The 15,475-nt window shown below is 55.1% G+C and overlaps 1 protein-coding gene across 3 annotated transcripts; it reads left to right on the top strand.

The window, feature by feature from the left end:
- The first annotated feature begins 4,938 nt into the window (after positions 1 to 4,938).
- PRMT1 (protein arginine methyltransferase 1) lies at positions 4,939 to 15,058 on the top strand. Of its 3 annotated transcripts, XM_006744316.3 has the most exons (11): positions 4,965 to 5,081; positions 7,219 to 7,272; positions 7,829 to 7,930; positions 8,703 to 8,858; positions 8,999 to 9,062; positions 11,138 to 11,280; positions 12,113 to 12,200; positions 12,300 to 12,415; positions 13,245 to 13,395; positions 13,657 to 13,778; positions 14,759 to 15,058. In XM_006744316.3, the coding sequence occupies exons 1-11, from the start codon at positions 5,046 to 5,048 to the stop codon at positions 14,840 to 14,842; spliced, it is 1,116 nt and encodes a 371-aa protein (XP_006744379.1). In that variant the 5' UTR covers positions 4,965 to 5,045; the 3' UTR covers positions 14,843 to 15,058. The 3 variants fall into 3 exon arrangements, with proteins under 3 accessions (XP_006744380.1, XP_006744379.1, XP_030896020.1); XM_006744317.3 differs by lacking the exon at positions 7,219 to 7,272 and having other exon boundaries at positions 4,939 to 5,081; XM_031040160.2 differs by lacking the exons at positions 4,965 to 5,081; positions 7,219 to 7,272 and adding an exon at positions 7,561 to 7,579.
- Positions 15,059 to 15,475: the final 417 nt, after the last annotated feature.

Genomic DNA, 15,475 nt, shown 5'->3' on the forward strand with positions numbered 1-15,475 from the left:
CGGCTCCCTGCTCAGCGGGAAGCCTGCTTCTCCCTCTGCCTCTCTCTCTCTCTCTGTCTCTTATGAATAAATAAAATCTTTAAAAAAAAAAAAAAGATTTTATTTATTTATTTTTCAGAGAGAGAGAACAAAGCAGGGGGAGCAGCAGGCAGAGGGAGAAGCAGGCTCCTCACTGAGCAGGGAGCCCGATGCAGGGCTCGATCCCAGGACCCTCGGATCATGACCTGAGCCGAAGCTTAACTGACTGAGCCACCAGGCGTCTCCACAACGCCTGAATTTTCAATGTGACCCAAGTCAAGAACCTGCTAGAAGTCCGTGTGCCTTCTGTAATCATACCGACTCCCCAGTGATCTTGTCCACTCCGTGGTCTGTGACCTAATGCAGCACTGGCCAATACAGAGTATGAGCCATATATATCAGTTAGAATGTTACATGCTAGCGCTGTTAAAGCAAAGTAAAAAGTAACTGGTAGGGGTGCCTGGGTGGCCTGGCTGCTTAAGTGTCTGACTTGGTTTTGGCTCTGGTCATGATCTTGGGGTCCAGGGATCGAGGCCCGTGTGGGCTCTGTGCTCAGCGGGGAGTCTGCTTGAGATTCTCTCCGTCTGCCCCTCCTGCTCCTGCTCTCTCTCTCTCAAATAAATAAATAAATCTTAAAAAAAATAAATAAATAAAAAGCAACCGGTAAATTAATTTTAACAACTTTTATCCACCCCATGTATCCAAAATAAAATCAATTCAACATGTAATCACTATAAAAATATTCATGAGATACTGCAGATTCTTTTTTATTTTTTATTTGTTTATTTTTAAAGATTTTATTTATTTATTTGGGAGAGAGAGAGACAGTGAGAGAGAGCAGGAGCAGGGAGAGAGGGAGAAGCAGGTTCCCCGCTGAGCAGGGAGCCGGATCCCAGGACCCTGGGATCATGACCTGAGCTGAAGGTGGGTGCTTAACCTACTGAGCCACCCAGGTGCCCCTGTAGATTCTTTTTTAACTATGAAGTCTTCACCACTTGGAGCACATCTCATTCAGACTTGCCACAGTCCAATGTTCATTAGCCCCCACGTCAGGAGTGGCTGCCATCTTGGAAAATGCATAATTTGACACTGACAAATCTCCCATCTCTGACTTCAGCTCAGACCTCTTCCCTGGACTCTGTATGTGTGTATCCCCCTGCCCAGTGCCACCTCCTTTTCAATCACATTAAGTTATTTCCTAGTGTTAAAAAGATATTTTGTTGGGCACCTAGGTGGCTCAGTCGGTTAAGCATCTGCCTTTGGCTCCCCCTCCCTCAGGGTCCCTGCTCAGCGGGGAGCCTGCTTCTTCCTCTGCCTGCCACTCCTCCTGCTTGTGTGCTCTCTCTCTGTCAAATAAATAAATAAAATCTTAAAAAAAAAAGAGAGTTTGTTATAATTTTTTGTTCTTAGTAGCAGCACAGAGCAAAAGTAATTGATTGGGTCCAATACATGGAAGTCAGGGGAAAAAGGGTTAAAAAATCTTGCTGAAATATTTGGAAAAGAGCTTTAGGACCCACACAGCCTATAGTGTAGAGGTGAAGATGTGGACTGATATTTGATCAATTGGACTTCATCAAAACTTAAAATCTTGGGGCACCTAGCTGGCTTAGTCGGAAAAGCATACGACTCTTGATCTCAGGGTCCTGAGTTCGAGCCCCACGTTGGGGCAGAGATTATTTAAAAATAATAATAATAATAATAAACTTAAAAAAAAAAAACCTTAACACCTCTGCTCTTCAAAAGACAACATTAGAAAACTAAAACTGGGGCGCCTGGGTGGCTCAGTTGGTTAAGCGACTGCCTTCGGCTCAGGTCATGATCCTGGAGTCTCTGGATCGAGTCCCGCATCGGGCTCCCTGCTCGGCAGGGAGTCTGCTTCGTCCACTGACCCTATCCCCTCTCATGTGTTCTCTCTATCTCAAATAAATAAATAAAATCTTTAAAAAAGAAAACTAAAACTGAAAAGACGGGTCACAGATTGGGAGAAAATATTCAAAGTAGATATGCCCGACAGAGACCTGCATCTCTGTCTCTATTAAAAAATGTTTACAGGGGCGCCTGGGTGGCTCAGTCATTAAGCGTCTACCTTCGGCTCAGGTCATGATCCCAGGGTCCTGGAATCAAGCCCCGCATCGGGCTCCCTGGTTGACAGGAAGCCTGCTTCTCCCACTCCCACTCCCCCTGCTTGTGTTCCTGCTCTCACTCTCTCTCTCTGTCAAATAAATAAATTAATTAAAAAAAATGTTTACAATTCATGAATAAGAAAACAACACCATTTGTAAAAGTAGGCAAAAGACTTGAACAGATTTAATAAAAGAAGATCTACAGGGCACCCGAATGGCTCAGTTAAGTGTCTACCTTCAGCTCAGGTCGTGATCCCTGGGTCCCTGGGATCGAGTCTGCATCAGGCTCACAGGGAGCCTGCTTCTCCCTTTGCCTCTGCCTCTCTCTATCTCTGTCTCTCATGAATAAATAAAATAAAATCTTTAAAAAAAAAAGATCTACAGACGGCCAATAAGCACATGAGAAAACGCTCAACATTAGTGGTCAGGACAATGCAAATGGCAATCACAATGAGACACCTCTTCATACCCACCAGAATGGTTAAAATTAAAGACTGCTTGTAACAAGTGCTGGTGAGGATGTGGAGCATGTGGGGCTCTTCACGCATCACTGATGGGGATGCAAGATGGCAGAGTGCACTGGAAAACTTTTTGGCAGTTTCTTTTTTTTTTTTTTTAAGATTTTATTTATTTATTTGACAGAGAGAGGGAGAAGCAGGCCTCCCACGGAGCAGGGAGCCCAATGCAGGGCTCGATCCCAGGACCCCGGGATCATGACCTGAGCCGAAGGCAGACGCTTAACGACTGAGCCACCCAGGCACCCCTTTTTGGCAGTCTCTTATAAAATTAAACATACACCTAGCATCCAACCCAGCCATCTGCTCCTAGGTTTATCCAAGACAAAAATGTACATCCACAGAAGACTCATACATGAACATAGGATAGCCACTTTATTTATAATAGCCCCCAAAAGTCCAGAGTATCCATCAACAGGGCAATGGATAAACTGTGATACATCCATACAATGGAATTCTCAGGAATAAAAAGGATCGCACCAATGTTATATGCAACAACTTGGAATGAATCTCAAAAGCATTGAGTGAAAGAAGAAAGACACAAAAGAGAACATACTGTGTAATTATTTTCATATGAAATTAATTTTATTTATTTATTTGTTTGTTTGTTTGTCTGAGAGGGGGAGAGAGAGAGAGAATCTCAAGCAGGCTCCACACCCAGTGCAGAGCCCAAAGCTGGAGGCTCACTCTCACCACCCTGAGATCATAACCTGAGCCAAAATCAAGAGTCAGACGCTTAACCGACTGAGCCACCCAGATGCCGCCCCTATGAAATTTTAGAAAAGAAAAAGCAGGAGCATCTGGGCGGTTCAGTTGGTCAAGTGTCTGATTCTTGACCTCAGCTCAGGTCTTGATGGAAGCATTATGAGTTCAAGACCCACGCGGGGCTTCATGCTAAAGACAACAAAAAGCTCCATCAGAGTGACAGAAAACAGAAAGCGATTGCTTCTGGGGTGGGTGGTAGAGTACTGACTGGAAAGAGTCATGAGGAAATTTCTGGGGTGATGGAATATTCCACCAGTTGCGTTCATCTGCATTCAGTGACAGATGTCCTCGACTCAAGATGGTTCAACTTACAGTTTTTGGTGTGAAGTGGTACACTTTGTAGAAACCATACTTCCGATATGAATTTGGATCTTTTCCTGGGCTCCTGATACGCAGTATGATCCTCTCTCATGTTAGGCCAGAGCTCACAGCCAAGCAATCGGAAGGGCAAACACCCATCCGATACACCCATTCTGTACCCGTACAACCATCCCACAGTGTTCAATGAATTACACGAGATGCTCAACACTTGTGTTGGAGGATACGGCCCAAGTGTTCCAAGCATGGCTAAGCTATGGTTTTCGGCTGGTTAGGTGGATTAAATTTACAATTTATGATATTTCCAACTTAGGAGGGGTTTACTGGGGGGCGGAGGAAACCCCATCATAACTCAGGAAGATCTGTAGTGACTTTTTCTCCAAGAGGAGAAAAGCTTCCCGGAGCAAGGAGCACCCAAGCTGTGCCCTGACTGATACATAGGAATTGGCAGGCCAAGGGAGGTGAGTGTTCCCAGCTGGCGGAGGGACCCGGCTAAGGCCAAGTGGCTTGAGTGGGGTTGTTGGATTTAAAAAACTCGGAACAGTTAGGTAGAGGGCTAGCTGGTTCTATGTCTTGAGGCCTGAGTCCTATTACTGACTTGTGTCGGACCCCAGACAAGCCCTCCTCTTCTCCAGGCCTCTCACTTCTCCAGTCTGTCCCTCAGGTAAATGGGCACAAGCTCCCTTGTTCCTTCTGAACTCCCCTCCGGCTGGGAGAATCCACCGAATGGCTGAGGAGTGACTATTCTTGGAGCCAATCGCTGGAGCCTAAAGGCCGGCCTTCCTCCCTCCTCGTGGGCCAATCGCCGCGTTCTCCTTGAGATCAGCCGCTAGACGAGCGCTGTCTAAAGGCTTCATGACGTCACATTCAAGATAAACCAATAGCAGCTACAAAGAGGCGGGTTGTTTTGGCGATGGACAGCTCTCTTTCAAGATGTCCGCTTAGCGCGGGGCCCGCCGGGAAGCTTTGAGGCGGTGCTGGGGGGACAGGGGCGGGAACTTCTGGTAGACTTTGCCCAATCATCAGCCGCGGTTTTTGCGACAGACGGGCAGTCTTTCCCATCTCCGTCGACTTAAGGGGGCGGGGCTCCGCACACCAGACTGGGCGGGCCCCTCAACTTTGATGGGCGTCTTCTTTGCCCAATTGGTAAACGGTATTCTCAGACGGGCCGCCTCCATTGCCAATGAGATCTCCTGGCGGGGTCGTTGTGGGCGGGCCGTGGACCCTCCGGTATAAGGCGGTCCCGGGGGAGTGCGGAGAAAGGGGGGGGTCTCGGCGGCAGGAGGAGGAGTAGGTGCGGGTGAAGATGGCGGCAGCCGAGGCCGCGAACTGCATCATGGAGGTGAGCGCCTGGAGCGCCGTCGGGGGTGGGGAGAGGTTTGGGGGTCGATGTTTTATGCCTCCGTCGTGGGGAAGGGGCTCCGAATGGGCGGATTGGGGATGAAGGCTCTCAGCCGTACGGAGGGGACGCCGCATGCTCCGGATCCCGGGATACAGTGTGAGGTGCGGGTTTCCTAGCTTTCGGGGGCCTGCGGCACCTGGTCGAGCTGAAGATGTCGTGCCCCCTCCCACGTGGAGGAGGGCTGGGGGCGCTTCCGGCCTGCCCCCCACGTGGCCGCCGCACGGTGGGTGGGGAGGGGGTGTGCCGTGCCCGGTGGCCGGGCGGGCTCCACGTGCGGGACAAAGGCCCCGCCCCCGGCCGGGGGAGGGGCGCCCCGGGGGGGGGGCGGAGAGGAGGCTCCGACCCTCCCTCGGAGGCCCCCTGTCCTCTCCCCGGGGATCGCGACGTACCCCTCGGGGTGTACGTGCATCGGTTCCTCCGAGAAGTAAAGAGTCTCTCTGGAGGGACAGTGTATCTCGACCCTCCAAAACCCCGTTCCCGATACCGGGGCATCTGCTTAGGCTTCGGTCCAGGTTTCGTGCATTCCTGGGTTGGGATTGGAGGAAGAGGAAGAATTGGTTCCCTCCGGGCCGCCGTTTTCCTGTGCCTGGATTCTCTCCTGCCCGGGGCTTTGGGAGCTGGGGGGATGGGGCATGCCCCTGTGACCTCCCTCTGGGTGGTGGGGGGGCCTCTAGTTGAAGGAGATCCTTCCCGATAAGGCGTCGTGCACCCCCTTGTGGCCATTTTTGGGTGTGTGGGAGGGACATCTTTTTCATGGGGCGTGTCCCAAAGCCCACCTCCCCTTCGGAGCCCTCCCGGGCGAGGGGAGGGAGAGTCTGTGCTGGGAAGAGGATGTGGGGAATATAAACTACGAGCTTTACCTCCTATTGGAGACCTTTCTTTCCCCGGCGCATATGCGAAGGTGGGGGACCTCCCCCTTCCTGCAGCCCTGTTTGAGGGTCCTGAGCCTGGAGGCTTGAAATGGTTTCCTGAGAGGTTTGGTTCTTGTGCAGCCATATGGGGTTGGCTCCGGGGCTGTTTCAAGACCTCTTGGGACTTGCCTGGTCGTGGTATTAGTGGTATTGAGAAATGGGTCCCAGTGGGAAATCCCCTTACCAGTCACCCTTCTTTGTAGGTGTCCTCAGTGGCTTGGGAGAGTGGGGGCGGGGCTTGGAGCTTCGTGGGTCATGTCTGTGACTTCGTGCTTCTTGGGGCCCGGAGGGTGGTCACATCTGGAAGGGATGTAATCTGATGGGGCCTGCATACTGCCTCCTGTTACCTTGTAGCATTGGGGGGCAGGCAGCTCCCGGGTGTCACGCCAATGGCTCCCATCCACCTTGGCTCTCTCCTGGACCAGGGTCTGTATGGGTGGAGGAAGTATCTTTCTTAGAGCTTGCCTCAGGACTTGGCCCCACGTGTGGAGGGGTTTGAGGGTCCAGAGTCGGGCCTCCTCCCTGGGACTCCACCTTCCTGGGAAGAGGGGACTAAGCTAGGAGGTTGGCTCGGGCTGGTTTTGTTTGGGGCTTCCTGAGTCCAAGGCAGGAGCTAGGGGTCAGGGTGCCACCCTGGTGGGGGTGTCTGTGTGCCATACCTCCTTCCTGGGGTCCTCTCAGACAAGAGGCTTGTTTGCAGAGGCGGCAGATGCCCAGTGGGTACATCCTGCCAGTCCCCCCCGCCAGCTACTCACGGCACCCCAGGATGGGGGTGTGTGTCAGGAAGTGTCACCTAATCTGGGGGGATTAGATGATGAGGGGGAGCGACAGCTGGTGGTGCCTGTGTACCTGGCGGGTGCCAGTTCCTGTGGCCTGGATGGGGGAGGTGTGTGTGGTCAGGTGCCTGGTCAGAGAGGGACAGCGTGGGGGCGGGCCACCATCTCTCCAGCCGTAGCTGGGATAGAACCCCATCTCTTCTCCCCCCACTTCTCCCACCCCTTAAAAACAGCCCTGCCTCTTTACTTGCTCCCTCTGCCACCACTCCCTGCCAAGGAAAAGGAAAATTGCAGGAAACACCCCCTCCCCTGTGAGCTGGGGTCCCCTGGCCTGGCCCTCCCCTAGCCACTCCCAGTAGCTAATCCTGTCTCCCTGTTACTCTCTCCTAGAATTTTGTAGCCACCTTGGCTAATGGGATGAGCCTCCAGCCGCCTCTTGAAGAAGTAAATATCCTTTTGTGAGACCCTTCCCCACATAAATATATCTTGCCACATATCAGGCCCTTTCTAGCGGTCTAACCAGGATTCCTCTTGCTTCAAACCAGTTTACCCTGTGCCCCCAAAACGTTAGTACAAACCCCCTCCAGGTTTGTGGCTCCCATCTGGCCTCCCCAAATACTGTGGCTACTTCCTTAACTACATTTCCAGCCCCCCCACTTTGCCCTTCCCGTGTCAGCCCCAATTCTGCCTTCCCCTCCCCTCCCCAGCTGTGGGCTGAGCTAGAGACGGGGGCAGAGAGACTGGAGAGATGGTAGGCGTGGCTGGGGTATCGGGGTACTCCCCTGGATGGTGCTCTGGGGAGGGGTCCTGGAAGAGGAAAGTGGGGTTGTAAGGTTTTGGGGTTTGGGGGGAGGCAAGATGGCAGACGGGGGCTGTAGGGTTGCCATGGTATGATTTTGGGGGGGGTGTCTATTCTCCAGGGAGAAGTAGGGACCTGGAGGTTTAAGAGGCCTTAGAGAGCCCCCAGATTTGACCCATGCTCCCATCCACCTCCTCCCAGGTCTCCTGTGGCCAGGCAGAAAGCAGCGAGAAGCCCAATGCTGAGGACATGACGTCCAAAGATTACTACTTTGATTCCTATGCTCACTTCGGCATTCACGAGGTGAGTGGGAACAGCTCCTAGAGCTGCTGAATCTTGAGGGGGTTAATGTTTGGGAGGGCTGGAACTTAATTTCCCACGCATGCGCCCTGCTCCCCTGGCAGCGTGCCTGGCCGCCCCTCTGGGTGTGAGGCACACACCCCGGGGTCGCCTCTCCCAGCCGTTGCCTTGGAGACGGAGCTTAGCCTGGCCCTCTCGGGAGGCTGGGGTGGGAGCGCGGGCGAGCCTGCCTGAGACTTCAGCCGGAGGTCAGGGCCTGCCGGTCTCTGCCGCCCTCTAGTGGCTGGCGGTGGGACTGCCCCCCAGCGGCTCCCGCCTGCTGTGCCCCGGGGCTTCTGGACCCTTTCGCACCGACGTCCCCGAAAGTGGTGGGGATGCGATTCTGAGCACTTTTTTCCCTTTTTTTTTCTCCCCTTTTGCTGAGGCCTCTTCCAAATTGTGGTAAAATATACATAACAAAATTTACCTTTAAGTGTACCGTTTAGGGGCACTAAGTGCTGGGTACAGCCAAGGATCACTGGGGCTCGGGAGGCAATGGTAGAATCAGGCCAAGGCGGGAGGGAGATTAGTTCATCCGGTCTGATTTTACAAATAGGGAAACTGAGGCATGTGGGAGGGAAATGACTTGTTCCAAGGGGACTAAGGAAGTGGGAGGACTGAGCTCTAGCTCTCCAAACCGCCAGTGTGTCAGAGGCCAGGGCACCCCATTTTCCAGCTGGGGACGTGGGCCCCCTCATGATATGCTTGTGCCTTGCGCCCCTACCTCCCCCTCCAGGAGATGCTGAAAGATGAGGTGCGCACCCTCACATACCGAAACTCCATGTTTCACAACCGGCACCTCTTCAAGGACAAGGTGGTGCTGGATGTGGGCTCCGGCACAGGGATCCTCTGTATGTTTGCTGCCAAGGCTGGAGCCCGCAAGGTCATTGGGGTGAGTGTCCTGGGCAGGCGGGCGGGCCAGGGCCTGGGGACAGAGAGGGGCCCCTCAGGGCTCAGGGATTGGATGGAGGGGACTGGGGGCGGAGGGTGGGAGTGGGGGGGTCTCACCCTCCCTTCTTCCTGGGCCCCCAGATCGAGTGTTCCAGTATCTCTGATTATGCGGTGAAGATCGTCAAAGCCAACAAGTTAGACCATGGTGAGCCCAGGAAGAGAATGGGTTTGTGGGGATGGAGTGGGTGATTTCCCGCTTCCCCGGGGCCCTTGGCAGTGGGGTGGGGGTCGTCACTGAACACAGATTCAGCTGTTCCTCCCGCCACGGGCTCTGAGTTGCCGGCAGCCTGAGAATCCCTTCTCAGAGCTCACAACGGGCAGTGACAAGGCGCGTGCTGCCGGTTTAGGAATCGAGTGGCAAAGCCACGAGCTTAGTGCCTCGCTCGTCAAACACGGGGGCAAGAAGCAGTCTTTAGTTTGCAGAGGCATGGGGTTGACACCTGAGGGTCCGTGGTGAGAAGTCTCTCAGCCGCCCTTCTAAGCTCAGCCCACATTCCCTTCCAGAGAAGTCTACACCCACAAGCACATACACGTGTAAATGTTTTCACGCTCACATGCATGTCTTAGACATAAATAGCATTTCACGCGAGTCTTTTGCCCTTTACTTCTTCCACCTGCTCATCGTGTAGTTTCACACATTTCCAGATGTGAGAGGCTCTTGCTCTTTTCGATGATCTTGCTCTTTTCGATGACGGCTATCGCCTGCACGTACCCCAGCTCTCTCAGTCGGGCTCCTGGGGGTGGGCATTCCAGCAGCCCCTGAGACGTTCATCCCCTAGCCCGCACTGTCATCTTATGTATGAACTAGTGTATCTGGGAGGTCAGGTTATTAAAGGAGGGTTGCTCGGGTCAAAAATGTCGGTTGTGTGGATGTTGCCGTGTGGCTTTTGAGTTCCCACCTGTCGGGTTCCTGGGGCAGAGAATGAGGGAAGATGGTGGGTTTTCCGGATGTGGAGGCTCCTAGCATTTTAGACACTGAAGTGATTTTTTTTTTTTAAGATTTTATTTATTTATTTATTTAGAGAGTACGGGGAGGTGGGGAGAGGGAGAGAATCTCAAGCAGACTCCACACCAAGCGTGGAGCCCAACACAGGGCTGGAGCCAACGACCCTGAGATCATGACCTGAGTCGAAACCAAGAGTTGGATGCTCAACTGACTGAGCCTCCCAGGCGCCCCCGAAGTGATTTTTTTTTATTTAAAGATTTTATTTATTTATTTGACAGAGAGAGAGACAGTGACAGAGGGAACACAAGCAGGGGGAGTGGGAGAGGGAGAAGCAGGCTCTCTGCCAAGCAGGGAGCCTGATGCGGGGCTCGATCCCAGGACCCTGGGATCATGACCTGAGCCGAAGGCAGACGCCTAACGACTGAGCCACTCAGGCGCCCCCGTAGTGATTTTTTTTAAAAAGATTATATATATATATATATATATATATATAAAGAGAGATTAGTATAATGAGCCCCCAGATACCTACCACTGAGCTTTAAATATCTCCATTTGAAGCAAATTTCAACCGTGATGTCATTTCTCCTATAAATCCTACTGTGTGTGTGTCTCTCTCTAATGAAGGCTTTCAAAAAACATGACCATGCTGTTAACGACAAAGTCTTATCATCCAATATGTAACCCATACATTTCTGCTTCTGCCTTAAAAATATCCAGGGTGATGAATGAATTTGAAAACTGAGTTAACAGGGGCGTCTGGGTGGCTCAGTCATTAAGCGTCTGCCTTCGGCTCAGGTCATGATCCCAGGGTCCTGGGATCGAGCCCTGCATTGGGCTCCTTGCTCCGCGGGAAGCCTGCTTCTCCCTCTCCCACTCCCCTTGCTTGTGTTCCCTCTCTCGCTGTCTCTCTGTCAAATAAATAAATAAAATCTTTAAAAAAAAAACAAAACTGAGTTAACAGAGGGGCACCTGCCTGGCTGGGTCCATAGAGTGTGTGACTCTTGATCTCGGGGTCGTGAATTTGAACCCCACATTGGGCATAGAGATTACTTTAAAAAAAAAAATTATAAAAAAACAAAACCAAAAAACCCTGAGTTCAGAGAATGTGGCTTCAGCTGGCAGAGTTCTTTGAAGATGCCCGAATGCAGCTCCCAGCCTTTCCTGGAGGAGACAGGGGCGGCTCCAGTGGGGTCCCCAGGTTCTGGTCCCCCAGGGGAGGCAAGCAGACGGGTCTCCTCGGGGCCAGTTGCATGTGCCTCTCTCTGCCCCCGCAGTGGTGACCATCATCAAGGGGAAGGTGGAGGAGGTAGAGCTTCCGGTGGAGAAGGTGGACATCATTATCAGCGAGTGGATGGGCTACTGCCTTTTCTACGAGTCAATGCTCAACACCGTGCTCTACGCCCGAGACAAGTGGCTGGTGAGGCCCCCTGCAGGGTGGGAGCAGCTCACAGGCTCACACAGCCTGGGCTCCTTCGGCCACGTGTTGAGCACCTATCAATCAGGGCCTGGGCAGAAAACCAAAAGCCATACTAGGTATTTCCCCCGCAGGGGACTTCATGCAGGGGACTGACTGCTCAGATGTGGGAGGGCCCAAAGCCAAAATGGGAGGTAACAGGCACCAGGAGCTAGACAGTGACAAGGAGACAGTGTCAGGAGGTGTCTGGTGCTGGGGTGCTGGGAAGAAGACCATAGCAGGGCGAAAGGATGGGGAGAGGCCAGAGGACCACGGTTCCAGATGCTCAGGGAGCAGGCTCCCCAGGGGGCGGTGACTAAGACCTGAACAAGGGGTAGGAGCTGCAGGAGATCTGGGGCAAAGATCATCTGGGCAGAGGAACTGGTGCAAAGGTCCTGGGGCAGGAGTGTTCTTACTGGGTGTTGAGGAACAGCAGGGAGTGGACTGAGGGTCTGGAAGAATAGTAGAAGGGAAGGGGGTGGAGGGGCCTGAGCATCCCCGTGAGACTTTAATTTTCCTCTCTGAGGAGCCAGGGAGAGTTCTGCAGATTCTTCAGAACCTGTGAAGGACAGGCCTGAGACTTAGGTGTTCCTGGATGCCACCTTGCAGCCGTGTGGGGAGTAGATGCGGGCATGAGAGCAGAAGCGAAGAACCAGTGAGGAGGCCATTGTAGGAGTCCAGGTGGCTCAGACCAGGGTGGGGATAACGTGTGTGGATAGAGACCCAAGTTGTCAAGGTTTGGGGGCAGTGTTCCAAGCCCCCCCCAATCCTTCACACCCTCCCCACCCCTCGGCAGGCCCCCGATGGCCTCATCTTCCCGGACCGAGCCACGCTGTATGTGACAGCCATTGAAGACCGTCAGTACAAAGACTACAAGATTCACTGTGAGCTCGGGGGCCCCCCACCAGGAGCTCGGGGGGCAGGGCAGGCTTGGCCTGGGTGCCCCTGATGGGCTCACCCCTCCTCCCTGCCTGCCTCCCCAGGGTGGGAGAACGTATACGGCTTTGACATGTCTTGCATCAAAGACGTGGCCATCAAGGAGCCCCTGGTGGATGTGGTGGACCCCAAGCAGCTGGTCACCAACGCCTGTCTCATAAAGGTGAGGGGGGGTGTGGCCAGGTGTCCCCAGGGTTGGAACCAAGGAAGGGCCACGACATCAGGTGGCCCAGTGTTTGCCCGAGGCCTGGGAGTCTGACCTGTTGGCCGGAGAAGCCACTTAAATCCATTAAAAAGCTTCATGAGCCCAGCCCCGTGGGCGGTTCCAGGTGCCACCGGGAGCAAGACCAGACTGGCGGGCACTGCTCTGGGGGGATGCATTCCAGGGGGGCACCCCTGAGCTGGCCAGCACTCCAGATGCAGGAAGCTCAAGGCCCTGAGCAAGTTGATATGCACTTGGGCCACTGATGAAGAATACCATGGCAGCGATCGGTTCTTGAGCCCCTCGGTGTCCGCACACGGAGCCGGACACTGGGGTGAGCCCTAGAATTGCGCTGGGCTGCGAGAGGCGGCCCAAACCTGGTGGAGGAGGAGGAGGAGGGAGTCTGGAGCGAGTGAGGACAGGAGCTGGGAGGGCGGGCACCAGGGAGCTGTCGGGGTTTTGAGCAGGAGTTTGACATGAGCTGATGAAGTGTTTTAAAATCGTCACATTGGCTCATAGGTCGGGTAAGGAGCTGTGGCGGGGGAGGGGGGGTGGGGGGCAGAGGTAGGGAGCTCCGCGAAGAGGCCCCCGGGCAGGGTGAAGGCCGTGGAGAAGGGGCAAGGGGCAATTCTCTGAAGCAGAAGTAGTAGCTCTAGGAAGTAGAACCGTCCGGGGTGGGCTTTGGCCATGGGAGAGAAGGCAGCAGGACTGCAGCGTGGCTCCCCCAGGCTTTCCCGCCTCCCGCTGGGCTGCGTGTTGGGGAGTGGGGCTCACGGGGCCTGTCCCGCAGGAGGTGGACATCTACACTGTCAAGGTGGAAGACCTGACCTTCACCTCCCCCTTCTGTCTGCAAGTGAAGCGGAATGACTACGTGCACGCCCTCGTGGCCTACTTCAACATCGAGTTCACCCGCTGCCACAAGAGGACGGGCTTCTCCACCAGTGAGCATGGGGGGGGGCAGGCAGGAACCAGCAGGGGGAGCCAGGGGGCCGGCCATGCCTCCGTTTCCCCACCCGTGAAACAGTAACCAACAGTTCCTCTCCAAGGCTTGATGAGGGTGAAGGGATTCAGGGATGGTGGAGGCTCAGCAAAGGTCATGGAGGGGCCAGACAAAGGGAAGGGCCAGGCTGAGGCCCAGGGTGGGGGCTGGACAGGAGGCCTGGCGGCTGGCCGCATCCCGGCTGACCCAACTGCACCCCCAGGCCCCGAGTCCCCCTACACACACTGGAAGCAGACCGTGTTCTACATGGAGGACTACCTGACCGTGAAGACAGGCGAGGAGATTTTTGGCACCATCGGCATGCGGCCCAATGCCAAGAATAATGTGAGGCGCGGCGGGGGCGGCGGGGGGGTTGGGCTCAGGAGGGGCATTGCTGCCTGTTCTGGGGCCCCACCAGCCCTCTGCTCGGTTGAGTCTGCGACCCCTGGGGAGACCCCAGCTGGATGGGAGGACAAAGGGTCTGGAGCCTGGAGTCGGGGCGGGTGGGCCTGGCCTAGAAGTGTGGATCTGTGGGCGCGGGGCTGGGTGATGCTCAGGGAGCACTGCGGAGTGGGTGTCCCAAGGCCACACCTCTCTCAGAGGACATTTGCCACTGTCTGGAGACCTCGTGGGCTCTCACACCTGGAGAAAGATGCTAGTAGCTTCTAGCACAGGACAGTGGAGAAGCCTCGACTGTGACCCCCAAATGTCAGTAGTACAGAGCTTGGAAAACCGGGGCATAAAGAGACCGAAAGAGAGGCCCAGAGGGGCAGGGAGGAAGCCGGGAGCCTGGGCCGAGGTGGGGGGCCTGAGGGCAGAAGTCTTCAAGGTTATTGGCGATTTTGGCCCAAGCCTTTCCGGGGAGCGCTGGGGGGTGGGGAGCGCAGAGCGAGGCCTGGCCTCCACGAAGCCTGGGAGCTGAGGACGTGGGGACAGTGGGGTCGGGACCATGAGTGTTGCCGTGTGGGAGGAAGTGTGCTGGGGGAGAGGTTTGCTTCCTAGAAGAGGGAAGGAGTAACTGCTTTACTGATAGGAATGGTCCTGATGTGGGAACAACCCTTAAGCGAGAGCCAGAGCTGCTGAGCTCTGCCCTGGAGGGGCGGGCTTGGCTGGGCTCCAGGTGCCTTTGAGGGTGTCACCCGCGGCTGGGAGTCAGGGCTGAGGGTGGGACCAGCAACGTGGGGTCCCCCAGCCTGGACGTGGGGTCTCCGGGGAGTGTGGGAGATGGCTGGGGGCGCACCCCCTGCGGCCGCTTCCTGACTCAGACGGTTCCAGATCTCTGCCTGTCCCATGTGCAGTCCCCCTCATCTGCCCTCTCCCCACAGCGCGACCTGGACTTCACCATTGACCTGGACTTCAAGGGCCAGCTGTGCGAGCTGTCCTGCTCCACCGACTACCGGATGCGCTGAGGCGGCCCGGCTTCTCCCACCCCGGCCGGGCCGGCCCTCCACGGGCCCAGGGGCTGCGGCGTTCTTAGGCAGTTTGGGGGCTCCCCCTTCCTCTCCTTCCCTCCCTCAGAAGGGGGTTCTAGGGGTCTGGGCTGGGGCGGGGCACATCGTGACTGTGTTTTTCATAACTTATGTTTTTATATGGTTGCATTTACGCCAATAAATCCTCAGCTGGGACGGCTCGGCTTCCTGGGGGGCAAAGTGGGGTTGGGGTTCGGTCTGCAGGGGCTGCAGTGACAGCCTGAGCAGCGGGGGGTGCTGGGATGGCACCTGCTCGTAGCTGTAGGTCTCTGTCCCCACCTCTAGTGGGCCTCTAGTCTCTGTTCCCCTGTCCCTCCCCCCCAATCTCCCTCACTCATGCCCCCTGAGGCCCTGTTCCCTCTTGTCCCCATTGGGCAGGGCTCCTGCCCCCGGTTGCCCTGCTGGGCTGGGGGAGGGTTGGGGTGTGGGTTCCCAGCATAGCTGGGTCCTTAAGTTTCCCAGAAAGTAATCTTCCCCCCCTCCCCCCAGCGCACACATTGTTCCACTGTCTGGCTGTTTTTTCCTGTCCAGGACCCTCCAAGGCCAGGCCAGGGCTGACTGGCAGTGACTACT

The sequence above is a fragment of the Leptonychotes weddellii genome, chromosome 16 (genome assembly GCF_054177405.1).
Source record: "Leptonychotes weddellii isolate Sample4059 chromosome 16, ASM5417740v2, whole genome shotgun sequence".
NCBI lineage: Eukaryota > Metazoa > Chordata > Mammalia > Carnivora > Phocidae > Leptonychotes > Leptonychotes weddellii.